The following is a 20,714-nucleotide window of genomic DNA, read 5'->3' as shown; positions in this document are numbered from 1 at the left end:
TTTGACGTATTTGCATTTAAAGTTATTATTTCAAAAAATTCCCGATCATTTGCCCCCAAAATTCCGTAAAGAAATCTCAAATATTTCCCCACTTTTGAACCGGAAATGCCATAGAAATATTTCTTTCAAATGTTTTTTACACATCCCAAACACTGATGCTTTTCATTCATAGCTTGGGCATATTAATCAAGCGATGGAAGTACAACAACAAGAATTTCAATCAAATCTTTTACTTGTTATGACTCAAAAGTCACAAGTCAATTCTTGCTATATAGAAAACCTTAATGGCTGAATTCATGGGAAAGCCACAAGAAGCCATTTTTTTTTGAAAACAGCATTCCAATCAAAACAACATTCAACTCTGCTCTCGAAAATCAGTTTCTTGAGGTATTTAAATGCTAAACAAAGCTCATGCTTTGTTCTCAATACTCAAGTGGCGTACTGTGTCGATGTAGATGAATGGGGTGGGGGAACAAATACACACCCATCGTACTATAGTACAAAGATCATTCTGAAGATTAAAGAAACAAATATAAGGTATATACATATGTAGAGAATGACTCTGGCGGACATTAAGAATTAAACCTTTGTGGTTGAGTTATAAAAATTCTTTACGTTTGCGGTTTATTATAAAAATAACGACGAGATAGTTGCCTGCCTGCTCACTGATATGAATCACTAAAAGAAATCACTTGTTGTTGTTTTTTTTCCAAGCCTATCTTGGTTATTTCTTAAATTGTTACAAGAAATGCTTGATGGTTGCCTTGCTTATCAAATTACATCTTTCATTGGTCCATTCTTTTTGAGAAAAAATAACTTTAAACAATGTAAACTCTTTGTCAGAGAATTCATATTTTATTTTCTTCCCCCCTCCCCTTCCTCCATTTTTTTTTTCGTTTCTGGTTTTATGACTTTGAGTAACGAGCTCTCATTTCTTTTCTTTTCGTTCTTTTTTCAAGTGTACTTTAAGCATTTTCTTATTTAACGTATCATTAACACTTGCAGTCATTATTCTTCACATAAAATAAGATGAAGACGAAGAGAAGAAAAGAATTACTTCCCTTCTCTCCTAAACCTAACCTTAAAAAATGTAGTAGTTTGTAAAATCTTGTACTTACTTGATTAACACCATTCAGAGACTGTGGCGATTGCGCATTGGGTGAATGCATCACCTCATGTTTCTCCAATTCATGACGGGTCTGAAACAATGCCGTACAATGCATACACTGATACGGTGGACTTATACTGCTGGCCGCCGAATTGTTATCACTGCCACCACAGGAACCGGGACTTGAGGTGGAGCGCATTGTATCCATGGTGGTGTTATCGTACGAAGAATGCTGTTGCTGCGGGGCCATAGTATGCTGATGATGACCATTGAAGCCACCTAATAAATGGGATGTGGGTGAAGTATTGCCAGAATGTTGCTGCTGATGCTGTTGTTGCATGGCCAAGGCAGCCATGAATTGTGCTGCAGCAGCTGGATGTAAATTATGTGGCAAATGACTGGCAAAGGGAGATGTGTTTAAATCTCCAAGACCATTATTGGAGTTGTGATGCTGTTGGCCAACTACAGATGGAGGTGGTGTATTGGGGGCGGACGAGTGGCTGGGTGTGTCATTATGATGATTAATACTATTGTTATTCTTTTCTTGACTATTGTTGTTGTTATTATTGAACATCATTTTCGATTCACTAGAACTTTGATTACTCTCATCACCACTGTCCATTGCGGTGTTTGTGGTGTTTTCATTTTGAGCATTTTCGGTGTTGGAGGTTTGATGATTAACCATGTCACGATCAGCTGGCGGACTTGGATAGGAGGGTTCAATATTAAGTTTATCATGGGGATGTTGGCTGGCAATGTGATCACGTAGGGACTGGAATTCAAAATAAAGAAATAAATAAATAAATAAAATAAAATGGAAATTTTAAAAAATAGAAATTTAAAAATTTTGAAAAAAATATTGAAAACTAAAATGATACGATTTATGCTTATTTTTTTATAAATACTTACCTCAAAGCCATTTAATCGCATATGACATTGTGGACATGTAACCATAAAGTCCGTCTGTTGGGGTGTGGGTGAAGTGGCGCCCAACGATGAGGCCGCAACACCATTCGAGTTTTCATCATCAACAGTGGTGCTGGCATTACTGCTCTTGGACTGATGATGATGATGCAGAGTGGAGGTCAATGAAGGAACTGTAAAGATAAAAATCAAGTCATTAATTAAAAAAATGAATTCCATGAAATGTTTAATAATTAAAAAATAGGAAAGGAAGCCATTTTAAGTTAATCAAAATAAATTAGCCATGTTTTTTTGTTTTGTGGAACTCTTAAAGGAGCTCCATTTATTCCCTGTTGATGTTTTTTTTTCAAAAAGGTATACAGAAATGATGATCTCATTTTGTAGTCATTTTTTCTTAAAGAAGGCGTAGGAAACTGTTGCTGGCTTCGACTCAATTGTTTGACTTAATTTTTTGTCCGTAGCTGTTGTTTTTGCATTTTTTACGTACAACAAAAGGTCTTCCAAGATCACCATGTTGAATTCCACCATATTCCTGTTTTGTTGTTGTTGTTGTTATACGCACAGAAAACAAAAAATGATTGTGCGGTTGTTCACCAAGAAGGTGAGCCATAAAGCAAAACACAAAAGAAACGGCGAACTCTCAAGTCAAGCTGGGCACACACTCACCGCACACACACAGTGACTCTTCAAAGAAGTCGTTATGTATTGGAAGAGGTAGTAGGTAGGTAAGACGAAAGCCAACCGCATAAAGAACCTGCCAAGTCATGGTGAGGCATGTGTATATATATAGAGAGAAAAATATATATAACGAAACAAAAGCAATCTTAAAATGGTTGTTGGTTGGTTGGATGGCTGGCTTGATTGCATTCTTGCCCATTCCTCATCCTCCTCCAGCTCCTCTTCATCTCTCCACAATCTTTTCGTGTTACGGTAAACAACAAAAATGGAGTTGATTATTGGAAAAAAACGAGACCTTATCTGTGTGCCTCCTGTCTGTCTTTTTTTATTGTACAGAGTACAGTTCGCTTGATTACTGGAAAATGTATGACGATGACGGTGACTACAAATACGATTTAGTAACGGGTGATTGTTAACATTAATTTCAATTGAAACGATGAAGATTGTGTGTAACATCAATTTTCGAATGTGAGCGAACGACCGACCGACCGGCACTTCAGTCAGCGAACTTTATTCGAACAACCAAAAAGCAGGCATAAAATTGTTTCTCTCCCCCTGTAATCAAATGACATTTGATCACATCATATACCTTAATTTACCTCAATTAACAATATAAAAAAAAGTGGCCGGCATTCACCAGCCTGCAATCGACGAATTGAATATTACACAGAGCATGCTCCTTGCCTGATGACGATGGAACGTCATCGCTGTTATTATGTTCTTCACACAGCATACAGTGTTACATGCGGGCGGTGCGCATGCACACATCATATGGGGCACAATTTTTATAGTGGTTCTTTGTATGTACACCACCTTTGGAACACACATGCGTGCGTGACCGTTGCAAATTTACAATGCATTTAATTTATATTTTCTTTCTATTTGTTTTATTGACAACGAAAAAAATTAATTCCTTCATAAAATTGGTTTCTTCAATTAAGAGAGAGAGTTCGTTTCGTTTTTATTGGAACATTATTTTTTTTCTCCAAATATAAGAAGTTTTGGGTGGAATGATCAATTAAAAGGGGGAGTAGTTAAGTTCAATAAGTTGCAGGGCAAATGCGGGTAGAGAACTTGGAGAAGTTGGTGATTCTTGTGAGAAGAATTGTTATATTTTTCTATAAATAGATGTACCTTGAATTTGTTTTTGTTGTTGTTGAAATCTCTCCCCTCACCATTTCCTTGATTTGAATTCAATTCTTTTGTTTATTTGTTGATTTATTCCCATCAATTATGCCAAATCAATTTGTATCACGAATCGCATGGTACACGAAAAATTTAATAGATTTTAATTGACTTAGACGAAAAAATTCTTTCTGAAAAAATAGCCCTTAATAAAAATCCAAAAAAGTGAAGCTGCCACACGTTGATATATCAATAATAGCCCCAACAACAACAACAAAAATAACATACATATTTCAAATTAATTTTAATAGAGACATAAAACAAAAAATAAATATTTGGACAGCTAAATTGCAATAAATTTATGGGCATTTTTATTCTTTCTCGGAAGCGTGGTATTTAAGTTATTTTTTTATAAATATATTAAAGGCTATTTTTTCTAATCATTATATTTATTGAAATAAATTTTAATACATTTTTTTATTTTTTTCATTTATTTTCAGAAGGAGAGGAGGTAACATTTTGACGTATTTGCATTTAAAGTTATTATATCCCGAAAACCGAAGATGATTCTTGATTTTGACGTATTTGCATTTAAAGTTATACAAATCAACATATTCATTTAAAGTTATTATATCCCGAAAACCGATTTCTGACGTATTTGCATTTAATAAATTTGGAGTTAACCTCTTTAAAGTTATACAAATCAACATATTATTTTTTGACATAGCGAAAATAGACCACTGCATTTTCGTCCTGTTACCCTTTCTTCCAAAAAATTTCTTCATTTTCATTTGTCTCTTGGAGAAATTATTATTTTTCAATTGTTTCATGTTGTTCCTTTTGTGGATATTGAATAAAATTGGGATTTACATATTTGCTGTGTTATTGTAATAGTCCTATCTTCAGCACTTCGCTAGGCCGCCTTATATGTTTTACTGTGTTAAGTAAATTGTTTGCCAATATGGGGGGATTCTCTCTCCCAAATATCTCACTCTTCGTAAAAAATCGAAATAAAATAAAAATCAAGTAGATGTTGTGTCCGAAAAAAACAAAAGTAAAAAGGAATTGCTATTGAGAAACAGTTGTAAAACTGAAAATTGCATGGAATGTTTTTTGAGTTTCAATTGCAAACAAACAGAAAAAACTGAAACATTGAATATCCAAAAAAAGAAAGAAATCCAAACCAACCAAAGACCATACGCCAAACATATGCAAAAATACCTTTTGGGTAAAAATTTTACGGGCCCCCATGGCCAAAAAATGTTGCTGGTTATTGAGTGTGGGTTCGTTCCACAACAACACAGGAAAATAATACAAATAAATTTCCAAAAAAATAAAATTGAAACGAAATACAACAGAATGTTCTTTTCTGTTGTTCATGAAACAAATTTTTCGGCAACATTTTTTTAAAGGCCACATTTATTTGTTGTTTCTCTCTCCCGCACTCTCTGTGTCCGTTTGTCTGGCTGGTTGCCTGTTTGTTTCAGATCTGTTTTTGGGGGTCCTCCGTGTGTGTGTTGGGAACAAAGCTCTGGTTTTTTTCGGCAGTTTTCCTTGTTTTATTTTCGGGTATTAATTTTAAATAAAAATGTTCGGTATATTATTTAACAAAAGCCTAGCCTTTGGCAACAATGCAACGCCTGCATAATGCCAGGCATTTTCAAAAGAGAATTTCACTCCTACCCCAAAAAATATAGAATTTGTTTTTTCGTCAGCTCTCTGCTTTCGTTGTGGTTATGTAAATACATACGTATGGATTTTTTGTTTTTGGTATTTTTGTGTTCAATAGTTATAAATTTTCGCACAATTGCCAAGTAATTGTTAAATACAATTCAATGAAACATGAATTGGTTAAAGTTTTATGGAGCTTGAAAAAAAAGTCCGAACAAAAAATAGAAAAATTAAAAACAATGAAGTAAAAATGAATAGTCAGTTTTGTGTGTAGTTAATAGTAATGCTCAAAGGGAATTGAATATTGATGGCAATGGATTTTTTTCTTTAAATAGTTTTTAACAATTTAATATGAGTAGAAAAAACCTGCAATTTAATATTAAATGGGTTCCTATTAATTTGTTAGCGGAATATTGATATTAGGGATTTTTCTTTCTATAAAATCCGGAGGAAGCTTCCGATTCCCTTAGCTTTTGTTCAAAATCCCTAGAGAGCTTTTGATTTTTTGAAATCACTTTTTGAGGCAGTTTTGTATCCTCTCACTTTTCTTCTAAATTGTGATTTCTTCTCTAAATATTTTAAGTATTTTTTTTTCTTCTTCAAATTATTCCCGCAACATTGTTGCAGCAAAAAATTCTTCTCTCATACAATGTTGTATTGTTTGATAGCACATTTGTGTCATGTTGTGGTGGACCTGATCAATACCACAAATCGTATACGCATTATTTCTGAGAGGTGTTTCTTCTTCGCAGCATCAGTAGATATGCTTTGCTGGCAATATCACATCTATCATGAGCCGGTTGTGACATGTCTTGCTAACTTAAATGTTGGTCCGTTCGTCTGTCTGTCTGCATCGTCCATTCGTTTATGTCTCCCTCCATCTGTTTGACAGACACCCGAGCTAAAATTAGTTTGTAAACTTTGCAACAAAATCTCAGGTCGTTCTATATCACCAGACAACAACTCTCCTACTTCGTGTTCTTTGTTTTTCGTACCGTGGCTGAGTGTTGCACCTTTGCAGCAATGGTTATTTAAAACCCCCATTCACTTGGATTTTGTAAAGTGTTGTTGGAGAACACTATTTCATGGCATTGCAAACAAATGAATCACTTTTCACAAAGAATCAAGCGTAAATGAAATGTTTGGGACAGACAGGCCACATATGTTGGTTGCTGTGGGGATGGATGGCTGGTTGATGGTTTTTTCCCTATTCTTCTTCCTCTAAAAAAGGCAATTTAAAAACATTTTACCTAGGCCTTTTTGGTTTTAAGTGCTGCACAGGCCAATGATTACCTAGCCACCTACATACATACACATGTATTTACAATACATTGATATTGAAAGTGAATTCATTTGCATTCAATGCTGCCTAGACCCTGAAAAATCAGTTGTAATAAAGGTGATACGGAGGCTGAAGTACTAGCTCTGCATATTTTGTTTTGAAGTGTTGACTTGGCATTTGTTTTTCCATCGTAAAAATTTGTTGTTTCAAGACTAAAAATAGCCTTGTGACAGTGGCCGTCGCTGCTGCTGGAGTATGGTTTACAAAAACAATTATTAGTTGTATCTACCTTCAAATTTGCCTCGCTCTGTGCCTTAAGGGCTCTATCGGGTAATACAAGTGTTTTCAATATGTTTTCCCAATCAGAGAGAAAAAACAATAACAACATTTTGACACACAAAAGGTGTGCTCTCCTTTTAATGTTGTTTTGCCTATTGGAATGACCGAGAGAGAGAGAGAGGAATTGATTTGTGTAGTTTATCTTTTTAGAAAGGAAAATTGACCTGGGAATTTTCCAGGAGATTACAAGGCCATTTCCTTCCTATGCAAGCCCATACAAAGGGGAATAATGCAGAAAATTAATTTAGATTAGTAAATGGGAGGTCCTTCAAAGAGTTATGGAAGGAGAGAGGGAGCCAGTTATGAGGCTCTATATTAAGGGTTATTTTCTCTAATCATTATATTTATTGACCTAAATTTTAATATATATTTTTTTATTTATTTCCATGAGCAGAGGAGGTCACATATTTTACAATTTAGACGTATTTGCATTTAAAGTTATTATATACCGAAAACCGAAGTCGATTCTTGATGTTGACATATTTGCATTTAAAGTTATATCCTGAAAACCGAAGATTTTGACATATTTGCATTTAAAGTTATTGTATCCCGAAAACTGAAGATGATGATACATTTTGATATATTTGCATTTAAAGTTATTATATCCCGAAACCCGAAGATGATAATCAAATTTGGCGTATTTGCATTTAAAGTTTTTATATTGCAAAGGCTCCTTCTATTCTCACTTGTAAAAATGATCTCAATGCCCTATTTTCTTCCTACACGTGTTGTCATTAGTAGCCTCAGTCCATTAAAAAAATAAGTCCTCCACAAATTTCGAAATGCTTTCAAGAACTAATTTTCCTCCCCTCCCTGGAAATTTATTTCTTTTCACGAATTTTTCACCTGTGCCTCTATCAATTTGACATTGATGATTTTGCCATGAAATTAAAAGCTATTGTTTGTTGTTGTAGCAACCAATTTTTTATGTCTTTTTGCGTCATTTTTTATGGCCACAATAAAAATGTATTAATTTTCAGTTCTGTTCTGTTTTTTTTTTTCGGTGGCCTTTTCATTGCGTGCCATACACGATTTGTATTCTTCTATAGTTTCAAGATTTTCAACGTCGTTGAAAAACAAATTTTTAAATATTTAAAATGTATGCTTTGAAGAAAAATCCCTCTTGCGGTGATTTATATTTTCTTTAAATTGTCCAAGTGAAACCAAAAGGAAAAAATCATTTTCTTATGTTTCTTTTCGTGATTTTGTAGACATTTCTATTAATTTTAGTGGATACCTCAAGGTTTTCTTCTTTGTCAGTGTGTCCAATTTCATGAACAATTTGTTTTCATTTTTTGGTCAGGTTGTTTTTATGATTTTTTGTTGCCTTTTGAAAATTAGTATCAGTTGCTGCTAATTTGTACCTGTTGACAAAAATATGTCATCAAAACCCCGCAAAAATGTCATAAGGAAATTGTTTTCTAATAATTTAATGACAGCCATGTGTCATAATAGGCAAGATATTGACATGACACAAATTTTCATATTTTCAAAAAATTTTCCTTGTTTTCATGTTTTTGTCTGCTATTATTTTAATAGTCCCCCATCTTGTTTTTGTAAAACTTAATTTTCCATATTTCTTTTCCTTAAGTAGCTACATCATGTTCTAGTTTTTTTCTTTAATGTCCCATTATTATTTTCACACTCTCTTCCAAATGTTATCTATATGTTTTTCTTTTGGGATTATTTATGTATTATTATTATCTCGAGCAAATTTTTGTTAAACTCTTTAATTTATTATTATGTTTTTTATAATATCATAAAGGTGTACACTAGAATGTCCACAGTCAATATATATTTTTTTTGTTTGGTTTCTTTCTATCATTTACTAAAACGTGCAAGGTTTTAAAAATTCTGTCACCAAATTTTCCCCGTTCATCTCCGTTTTATTTTCTAGTATACACCTCTAACTGGAAAATCGAGCGCCCACCACTTGTTCATTCGTTCGCTTATATGTGGAAGAACAAAAAAACTTGGCAATCTTTATGTTAATTTTTATGACAATTTATGGCCATAATGTTGTCGCTATGTTTTTTTGTGTTCGGGTCTGGTGTTTTTTGTTATTGGAAACAGGTGAAAATGTTGGTTTTTTATGATAATTGCTAACAAATTTGATAGCCAAAATAGTTTGTCGGTATCTTTATGTTATGTTTTATGATATGAGAATTCAATGTGAAAAAAAAACTGCCAATGAACTTTGGTTTTGCATGCGTCTTTTGTTTTGATTTCAACTGGAAATTTAGAATACACATTTTTTTCATTTTCTCCAAACATAATTTAGATGATATTTAAATTTATTTATTCATTTATGTGGTCACAAAAGACATTTCTAAATGATCTTTGGGGAATTGTGTTGGCTATATATGTTGTTGAAAAAAAAAAAATAAATAAATAAGCATCAAACCAAAGAAATAGGTCGAAGGACCATATTTTTCTTGTGAAGAAAATATTTGCCACAGAAATATCTTGGCAAGTAAGTTATGTCGAAGGACCATCTGTTATTTGTAAATATATAGTTTTCAAATCATTAGATAGCAGATTTAATTTGTTTCTTAAAATAATAAATCATTGAAGAGAAAAAGGTTAGGTCGAAGGACCATTTGTGGCATTAGAAATCATTTATCATTTTACCATTTTAATTTCTCCTTAATACCTTTAAATTCTGCAATGCAATGCAGCCTAATTTTCCCGTTTTTATTTCAGATATAAATTTAAAATTCACGACAAATTATTATAGAGATAAACAAGCACGCACGCATATATATAGAAGTACATAAAAATGTCATAAAAATATTTTTAAAATCATTTTGAAGAATATAAAATTGAATTTTCATGTCACATGTCATAAAGTAAGGCGTCACAAGATGAGTTACGTTTTCAGGTGATTATTTTGATCAAAAACAAGCGGAGACAAATGTGTAAACAAAGAAATTGGGACAATGGTCCTTCGAGCACACCAGAAATGTAAACAAAACCATACAAATTGTCTTTCGATCAAACAAAACAAATCGACCTTCGCTTACAAATGTTTCGTTATATTTTTCTTATTGTTCTGGAATAACTCAAATGGTCCTTTGACCAAACGAAAAAAATGGTCCTTCGAGTACAAATATTGTGTTCTATATTTTTATTATTATTCTGGAATGTCTCAAGGCCAATTTGAACAACAATTTGTCAAATTATTTTCGTGTATTTTTAATTTATTTGCCAAAGCACTTAAGCACCAACATGTTTTTTTCTCAAACATGTTAATTTTTTTGCAACATACATATACATTTTTTTAAATGTTAACACCTGTTGTATAATTGGCCAATAAAAATATATGTATGGATGCGCATTTTTGTCATGTGAAGAAAATTTCTTCGCGTCGCATTTGTGAATGGAAATGGAAAATTCCACTTAATGGAAATTATTTATTATTTTTTAACAAACCTAAGGTGATGCTAGCTCATATTTTCATGTATCGCTTGCTATTTGTTGTTGCATATTTTCTCACTTAATAAAAAATAATATTTTTCTGTTTTGTTTTTATTTGTGGCTTTTATTCTGTGTGTGCGTAAATTAATTTTTTCAGATGTGTTTTGTTTCGTTTTTTTCCAAAGTTTTGAATTAACCGTGAAATATTGTATATTTTTCTTTACTTCATAATTTGTTTCATTTCATGCTGCCATAAATCATAAAGCTTAAGTGGTTTTTTGTAGTGATTTTTCTTGAAGAAGATGTGGTTTTGTTTTTTTTTTCAATATTTGTTTTTCTTTCTAAATGTGTTTGCGATATTGATTTCGAATTTCAAGCGGTTGGAATTCTTTCCATCTTTTTTGATATGAAAATAATAAATTTGAATCTAACAAATCCCCATAAATATTATTTATTTGAAAAATTATGATTGCGGAATTATGGTTTCGAATGATTTCCCTTGCGTGTCAAAATACCATAACAAATTTAAATTTCTTAAGGTCACAATGGACATTCATAATGAAAGATGTTTTAATTTAGGCAAACGTTTGGTCCTTCGACCTCAATGAAATTCTGTCCATATCTATTTTATTATTTTCCGTATCGACTTTTTTATTTTATTTACATTTGTATAAATACTTTTTGGAAAAACATAGATAATTTTAAAGAAAAAAATATTTTTAATTCTTTCCTTAATTTTGGTCCTTCGAAATGAATTTCCTAATTTTGGTCCTTCGATCTACTTTTCATATCTAACGTCTTCTTTCCAATTATTTATATTTATTATATAATCTATGAATTTTTAGATTACATATATATATATGTTTATTTTTTAATTATATTTAATTTATTTAAAAATTGCCAGTATCCTATTTTTTTGGTCCTTCGACCTAACCCAAAATTCGTAATTCCTCTATTTACTCAATTATTTTTAGAATTTGAAGGATATTTATTTTTTGATTATTATAATTATAAGGGATATATAATAAATTTAAATTAATAAGAACAAAATTTATAATTAAATTTTATTTGAAAATTTTTTTGGTCCTTCGACCGCTTGATTTCCACATTTCTCACCGTTTGAGTTTAAAATTAAATATTATTTTTATTATTTTGTAAAATAAAAATGTGTGTGGGCGCCACTAGAAATCCCGTTTACATTCTTGAAAATTTATTTAGAAAAATCTCCCCACTTCAAAACATTGTTAATATGTCAAAATTTTATGGCCATATTAATTTTTCTATATGTTATTTTTTTGCCTTCGTCACATACATTGATCATGAAATATTAAAAAAAAAATCAGAACAACAACAACAAAATCTTTAACATATAAATATTGGTATTATTTTTGATTTATTGGTTTCATGGCTGCCAAAATATGCCAGAAACCAAAACCGAACAACAAAAAATAAGGCCATAGGTATTAGAAATAAAAAAATGGAGACGAAATTTCACAAGACTCCAAACATATATTTTGCATTTAGCACAAACTAATTAATATTACGGAAAACAAATGCCATAGACCACTTGAGGTGTATGGTCCCCCAAAAATTTGAAAAATATACGATATAGTTGCATGTTGTTCCTCCCAACAACCAAGCAGCTGCCTTATGACAATCAAAAGCCAAAAACACAACAAAAATCGAAGGTATCTTCGAAGTACTTGGTGGGGAGGGCGGGTTGTAGAAGGGAAGTAGGAAAATGTCGGGTAGGAAAAACCTGTAAAACAAATTAGTGAATTTTCTTTTTGATTATTCATGCTGTCGTCTCGGTGATTTTGATCGATTTCATATGAGGTGATCTGTGTTGTTGGGAAGGCTAATTTTAAATTTTCTCATTTTGAAAGAAAAAGGGCATCGAAAAATGTGGGTGCCTTCTTCGGCTGCCCGCCTGCCTCTTGTCACTGTTTGCCTATGATTTTAAATACTTGTCTGGTCTGGTCCGCTGTTGTTGCTGCTGCATATACACGCGCTCACCATCATAATACATCGCATTATACACCTACTAAAACGCCCATAAATTATATTTTGTTTTCACATATTTAAAACAATTTTTTTCTGTGACAAGTTTCGTTGGATTTTTTTTTCAGATTTTTTTTATTTTGAAAAGCACTCAGCACTGAGGTACCTACCTACCTACAAATATATAATCGCTACGAGGTATTTTATTTGTTTTTAAATGACGCCAACGTCACCGAAAAGAAGTGCGACGGCATTGTCGAAGCTGGCTGGGTGGAGGTGGCTGCTAAGGTGTTTCGTTCGTGTTCAATCAGCCATCCCGGGATTATTTACAACTTAGCAGAGTATTATCGTTATTATTAAATATAATTTGCGTTCCGCTTCGGAGGAATGTGTAGGTAGCTAATCTGAGCAGCATCACTGGCAGCATTGGCAATTTAGCTTGACCGTTTAGCAAAGCAATCTATTTGGCTGACAATTTTCGTTTGGTATTTTTTTCGGTAGAGGGGTGAAGAACCCTGCATATTTTAAGTTAACGTTAAACGTGTGGACACTTGGGCTATTAATCTTTTTTATTTCCTTGGAAAAATGTGAAAGAATTGGAAGTCACCTAGCAATACCCTCAGAAAAAAGTATTTAAAAATGTGAGGCCACCCCGTCAACCGAAAACCCCACAAAACCCCACCTTCCATTCCCAACATATTTTCACACCTTAACAAATGGAAACCGATTGCTGCTTGGACTCCTTAAGTTTTATGCATATACCGATTGTGATGACTTTTCATCACTGACACATTTATGTTTTGTTTATATAAAAATTCGCTTTTTGTAATGGCCAATGTGTAAGTGTCTGGGGGAATTCATAAAAAACACAACACTGAGGAGCCCATTCTTTTTATTTTCCCCCTTAGGCACTTTTCTCCATTGTTTATACACCCATTTCATGTTATATTTGTTTAATAATAATATTTTCACATAAACAATAAATTTTGTGCCTCTTTGCCGAAAAAACAAGCCAAACATGCACTAGGTTTTTATTAGTTTCGATAGTTTACTCATTTCGATTATTACTTAAAGGCGTGAACGAAAATCTATTTTTTTTCTTCTTCGCCACCAACGAAATGAGTTTGCTTGTTTTACAAATTATGATGAGGCTGATGATTGGTGGGAGGTGTATAGAAAAGTGATTTAATGTTATATTACTTTTAACAAGCTAATAATAATTTGTAAAAAAGAACTATATGTGTCTATATGGCTATTGTATTATATATAGAGAGCGCGAGACGTAAATGATTTGTGCAAAAGTTTATATAGTCGGGCATCATTATTATTTACAGTCGGCCACATCTTTATCATTATTGTTCGCTGTTTTGAAGGCGCCATCTCTCAAAAACTATATATACATATACATGCTATAGTCATAAATCTAAACAGACAATTTTTGTTTTTCATTGAAATCGAATGTGTAAATATTTTAGTTTAAATTTGAATTTTCTGAATGAAGTGAAATAATTAATACACAGAGAAAATAGGATTTTCTTTCAATGAAATATTCTATATTTTGAATTCGAACTAAGAAAAGGGTTAGATATAGAAAAATAATATTATTTTCATGATTTTACCAACTTGAGACTACTCGAAGGACCACTTCAATGTGGTCGAAGGACCAAAAATATTAAGAAAACAAACGATTAAAAGCTCTGGAAATAGGCAAACTCAATCAAATGTGAATATGATGTACTTGAGGAACTACTACAAGGCCCATACACACATTTTTCAAATTTTCGACTGCTCGAAGGACCATATTTCAACATGGCCGAAGGACCAAAAAAAAATTAAGAAAAAAATGTTTAACTCTAGAAAAAAAGTAAATAATTTATTAAGAGAAACAACTTACAGAACTGCTTAAAAACACCGATTTTTTTTAAATTCGGACTACTCGAAGGACCATTTTTTAACAAGGGCGAAGGATCAAAAATATAAAGAAATGAATTTTGGTTGCTTTTGAGAGCATTTAACAATTCTAGAAGTTTTCTAACTGCTCGAAGGACCATTGTGAGCAAGATTGAGCCTGCTTTATATCTGTTTATTGTTTTGTAATTTATTCGAACACACATTTTATCACATTTGCAAATATTTTCTTATTTACCTTTTTCTACTAATCACCTATATTTTTCTCCATTCAAAACGAATACAAACAAAAGAAAATTACTACACCAAAACAAACAGGTTTATTATCGCTCTAAATAGTAAACAATACCTAGACGATGACGGTGTTATCTACAGCCCACGGGGAAACTACTGGTGATTATCGTCTTGTGGAAAACAAGTGACCACAAATAATCAACGCCTTATTTGTAAACGCCATTTCAAGCTGCCATTTTTTGTTTTGGCGTCGCTATGGTCAACCACACTTCCACAACTACCTGTTTCGTTCATTCGTTCGGTAGCTAGGCACCTGTGGCTTTGTAATTGACTAGAGGTGTTAACTGATATTATCGTTTCATTTTCATGTTTGTACCTGTTTGTGTGCGCATGCCTTTGCTGAGGTGTGTGTGATTGGTTGACTAAAATGTGAGGGATAAGACCAAGAAGTTTCTTAATGGAATTTTAAGATAGGAGGTTTCATGAATGAACGGGGAAATGGAAAATACCCTTACTTCATGAAAAGACCAATCGAAGGACCAATTCATTTATGAAAATTAATTTAACTGAAAGGAAATTATTTTTTTGGTATCGAAGGAACATGTATTTGATTGATAACAGATTGTGAAGAAAAATTAAATGTCATGGAGTCGAAGGACCAAAAATAATAATACAAAATTCTCAGCTCGAAGGACCAATTAATATTATTTATTTGATTACTAAAATAAGCAACCAAATATTTTTTTATTTATTTTGAAAAACAATTGTTTTCCTTCACCACCTTTAGCCAAATAAATTTGCAACATTTTCATTTCGAAATGTATAAAAAATGCATTTTAGATATTATTAATTAATCAACATGCATTGCCATGGCATGCTATATACTTCAACATATTTTTTTCTTCTGCTGCTAGACAAATGTTTCAATTCATTTTGAAAAACATTAACAATTTTGTCAGAGATTGCCACAATTTTGAAAATGTAAAGGCGAGTACACATAATAAAATAAAAATGCCAAGCATATTGTCGCCTGTGTAAAAATGAGGCGTAGCCAAAATACATGGGAGAGCATAGATTTTTTTTGAAACGAAAAAAAGAATAAAATACAATTATGAATGGCGCTAAATAATGTATATGACGAAAAATGTAGTGAGAGGTTAAGTTTTGCAATGCTTTTACAAATATGAGTGGCCTCATACCTGTAATATATGACTTTCAGTGACATAGTTAAAAATAGCAAAAGTCGTAATTCTCATTTAGGTTGGAAGTTTTAAAACATAAAGGTCAAGTTTTCTTGAACGAAAAATTTTTAGATTCAATAACAACTATTCAAGGTGTTTATTTTCGTTATATTGATTATCCTGCTTGGCTTTCAAAAGAATTTTTTTCGTGTTCTTGTTATACCACATCTGCAGTTTTTTTTTTGTAATGTTTCCAAACATCTATGAGGGACTGAATGATGACGATGAACGAACGACCGTACTCCTTTTGAAATTTGATGCACCGTAGTGAGAATGAAACAAAAACGAACGATTGTTTATTATTATTTTACCCTTCCATTATTATTTGGCCTCAAGACTTTGTTGTTTTGGATCATATTGTGTTGATTTTTAAGGTGAAATTCATATGATCGTTTTTTTTTTTCAATTCTACGGAGGAAGGATTTAAAGGAAAACACAACAATAACATTTCTGTTGCAATGTGTGCTGCGGGGGAGTTTTTGTTGCTGTTGTTGTTATTATTATAATTTTTATTGGTAAAGTTTGCAATTTCAGCAGCAGGTTGTGTGTGTACGAACAGACCACCCAGGTTTTGTTTGTTATGAATTAAAGACATATTATTTGTTGATCCAACAAATATAGGAAGACAAAGGAGAAGAATGGCAACAAATTGAAGCTTTGGAAAAAATAGTTCAGAATATATATTTGGAAATTAAAATTGTAATACTGAGGAAAAATAATTGGACTTTTTATTCGATATTTAAAAAAGGTTTAGTAAAATGAACAGTACTTCAGCAGCTCGAAGGACCAAATTGACCACACTTTTTACTCGAAGGACCATTTGCTTCAAAATTAATTATTTCTGTTGCTCGAAGGACCACTTTTAATCAATAAGAAATAAATTTGTTGCAAACACAAATCGAAGGAACATTTCCGATTGAAAATAATTCTATCAGAAAAATTAGAGAGTGGTTCCAATTAGAACAATGAATCGAAGGACCAATAAATTGAAACAAAAAACGGTTGTTGAAGCAGCAATTCAGAATACATTTTACTTATTAATTTTTATTTTGAATTTGGATCGATATTCACCCGATTTTTTCGACATTATATTGAAAATAAATTCGTTTGAGTGCCGTTGGGCGCCATATAAAGGTGAACAGATGTTTTGATAGGAAATATTTTATTTCTATGTTTCAGACAAAGCTGAGGATAGATTTTTCGAATTGCAGGAAGGTTCTAAAATCGGTGTCAATTTTTTTGCTTTAAAGATTTTCTTCTTTTACTCTATGGCTTTCCAATAAAAAGAAAAAATATCAATTTGTTTCAATACTTACATTGCATGGTGAATGCTGGCGATGAGGGCATACTTTGATTTATAATATTATCCTCTTGACCAAAACGTGATGTTGACGACGGCACCAAACATGACAACATTGGAATGGTGTGTTTGTTGAGCGTTTTTCTCTTGAAAAGAAAACGTTGTTGCGGATTTTTTTTTTCAATACAGAACTCGAGGTTCTTTCTTTATTCTCGATCAAATGTGTTTCTATGCAGGTTTCTTTTTTTATTTTGATACCTTTTTCTATAACTTCAAATATTTTTATTAAATAAATCACTAATTTATCCAAAAAATGTAGGTTAGACAAACATTTTGTTTAGATCCAGTTTGGTGTTGTGTTTAAAATTCAATTCAGCACTGACTTCAACATTTTCCGTTTTTATTTTGTATTTATAATATAATCCAGATTTTAAGCGGGTGATTTTATTTTAAAAGTGTTTTGATTTTCGATGGATGCACTTGTTGTTTTTTTATTGTATTTTTATTAAATGTTGTTTTTTTGTTTTCCTTTTTTCAATGGGGAAAATTGCACTTTTTTTACTTTCTTTTTATTTTGAAAGTAATTCAATATTGAATATTATAATATTTTTTGCTTGTTGTTGTTTGATTTCAAAATATTTTTTGTTGTTTTTGACTTGTAATAATTTCTGTAACTTGTATTTAATTCCGTCTGCTTCTTCTACGTGTTTAGTAATAAACGTTTTTATTTTGTTGTTATTGTGGTGTATGTGGTTTTTTGAAAATATTTTTTTTACTTTTCAATTTCTTTTTGTTTTGGAAAAATAATAATAATAGAGAGGAGAACAGCGCGTGTGTCTTTTCGCCGCGACGTTCTGTTCGCTACTGTGTTAGAACACGTTTGTACGCGACAAAGTGATTCCAATGATTTTTTTCACCGTTGCATTTGACTGTGAATGAAACAGCTCTGATAGACCGTCCGTACGAACTGTGAAACTCACTGAAATCGCACACACAAAACACCACAATCAGGAGCGGAGGCAGCAGCTCTGAATTTAACATCCAGTTGAAAAATTAAAGAGGCATTTTACGTTGTTTGGTTGTGTGTGTGTGGTTGTTTCCTCAACAGAACTCTTTTTTTCTTTCGTTTGTTCGTTCATCATCTGCGAGTAACGTATCCGTGTGTAACGTATTCATTCGTCCCGTATCAGCAATAAACCGACAGACACACACACTCACACATCTACACACACCTACTTTGGGATATACAATCAGAAAACGACCCTCTTTTGTTCTTCGTATTTACTACAGTGGAAATCTCTCTGCTCCGTTAACTCACACAAACACACTCATGCTCACAACTGTATTTTATCTCACACATTTGTGTCCGCCCGCCCGCCATGCGACCAACACTCAACTTTAAATGGGATATTTGTTGGTGGTTTTATGTCTGTCCGTGCACACACTTTTTACGTAGCCCACAGAGAAAAGGGAGAGAGAATAGCATCATCACAAATCTCTGTGAAAGTTGCTCTCTCACACTTATACTAGCACAGATGTAAACATCATTATTATCATTGGGATTTTTCCCTCGCTCTCTCACAGCATCCCACAAATTCAGATTCTCTCTCACTTTTCATCTACTCTTTACCAAATACTTTCTCTCTCCCCTACTATTACAGTTAATTATCATTGAGTGTGTTGTATTGGTGTAAATAATACCGTTAGCTCGTCTTATTCCTATGCCAGGTTGAACGGCGTTGATGGTGGTGGTGGTGGTTGTGTGACACACGGCATTTACTGTAAACAAAAACGTCGCTCATACGTTCATGTTTACCCAAATATATTCTCTGTTTTGATAAAAATTTATTCACTACGCGTGAGTGTGTGTAAGAGAGCTAAACATTTAACATGCTAACTGTAAATACTTACATACATGTTGTAGGTGTTGCTTTCTGTAGTGTTTCTGGTACGTGCATTAACAGAAGGGGTATTTTTCTGTTATTACGTTACGTTGACAGAAAGAGATGCAAGGTATATGTTGTGTATGTGTTTCACCGTCACCAGCACTGTTGTAACGGAGATGCGAAGTGAAATTTACTTCATTTCCGTTTCGGAGTTCTGTGGCTACAGACGTGCAAACACACACATGTGTTGTTGCTGGTACTCCATGGTTTAGTAAAATCTTTGGGAAAGATTACGAATATTATTTACATTACGTGTTCATTGGAATCGAAATAGCTTCGATGTTTAATTACGATGAAATATATGGCTATATCCTCATTAACCTGGTATTTAAATGTAGCCTCAGCATAACAAAACCTGCATAAATAGTTTGAACAATAAGAAACGGAATTTCTTTTTAGTCAGAATTTCAATAATTGGCATGGACGAAATGGAAAAATATGAGTAATTTAAGTAAAAAAACAGAATCTTAGCATCCACGATAACAAATTTAAAATATAAAGTCTGGAAGTTATAATACCAAGAGATATTGGAAAGAATGACTAACAATGTTTTATGGAATTAGCAATACTTGACGGAAGGATATTTATTTCAAGATTTAATTGTAGTAATACAGTAGAAAACACAATTGAGTGACAATGTTTGAAGTACTCGATTAATGGATTTCAAGACTTCATTGTAATACAGTAGATATCGGATATAAGCACATCTCATATAAGAAAAATTCGCATATAAGAATGATAATCAATAATACTGATTCTTTTTTTATATCTTCTCAGTGTAAAAATGGCTTTATATAAGAAAAACGGGAACAAGAAAAATACTGATATAAGATATGTTTGTCAAACACCAAAGCTGACAAAGGTATTTGAAAACATTTTATATAAGAAAGTTTTTAAGATTGTTGACCAATTTATTAATATTGAAAATGTTTTATTTAATCTGCGTAGTAATTCCCCAGCCAAAAAAAAAAAAAAAATAAATAAAATAAAATATTTTTTCATTATATTTAAAATATTGTTATTTATATGTATGAAAATATATCCACTTATTATTAGTCAAACTCTGAACATATTTTAGTTTATTTTGTATATTTATAAGCTGAATTGTTTGTTTTATAACATGTTTTTCTTTAAAACATGCTTTCTTTTCATTTAAACATTTTACTTTAGGTGGACCCCCCATTCTCGGGGTCAAAAATTCTACACTAATTCAAGAATGTCCCTACCAAATTTCAAGTGAAAATCTCAAGAACTCTTGAAGATATAGCCGATTTATTGTGTCAGCATCAAATAACGGCTAAAGGGCTTCTCAACCTTTAAACGCGTTTTTCTCTTTTGCGAATGGCGGGCACGATAACTCAAAAACTAATAACCCAATCGATTCCAAATTTTTACACGTTTCTCTGTGAGTGTATAGCTATCGTATGAACTAGGATAAAGCCAATCGGTGAAGATCATCCTTACTTTTTTAACTTGGTTTTTGGTCAAAAAAAATATTTTTTTTCAAAGGTCCGCCATTTTGGTAATTTTTGAGCGAAGT

The 20,714-nt window shown here is 32.3% G+C and overlaps 1 protein-coding gene across 1 annotated transcript in view; it reads right to left on the bottom strand.

The window, feature by feature from the left end:
• Positions 1–17,380, bottom strand: part of LOC133322963 (zinc finger protein 1) — a 34,017-nt gene extending 16,637 nt beyond the window's left edge. Inside the window, exons 1-3 of the mRNA XM_061531914.1 lie at positions 17,245–17,380; positions 2,018–2,205; positions 1,119–1,880 (exon numbers count right to left, since the gene is read on the bottom strand). Of these exons, the coding sequence (XP_061387898.1) occupies positions 1,119–1,880; positions 2,018–2,205; positions 17,245–17,344 (1,050 nt within the window). The 5' untranslated portion in view covers positions 17,345–17,380. The remainder of the gene's footprint in view (positions 1–1,118; positions 1,881–2,017; positions 2,206–17,244) is intronic.
• Positions 17,381–20,714: the final 3,334 nt, after the last annotated feature.

Source organism: Musca vetustissima, unplaced genomic scaffold (genome assembly GCF_032173495.1).
Source record: "Musca vetustissima isolate MV318-11 ecotype Yass unplaced genomic scaffold, APGP_CSIRO_Mvet_v1 utg26809, whole genome shotgun sequence".
Taxonomy (NCBI): Eukaryota; Metazoa; Arthropoda; class Insecta; order Diptera; family Muscidae; genus Musca; species Musca vetustissima.
Note: the sequence above shows the minus strand (reverse complement) of the source record. Positions and strands in the feature narration are given on the sequence as shown.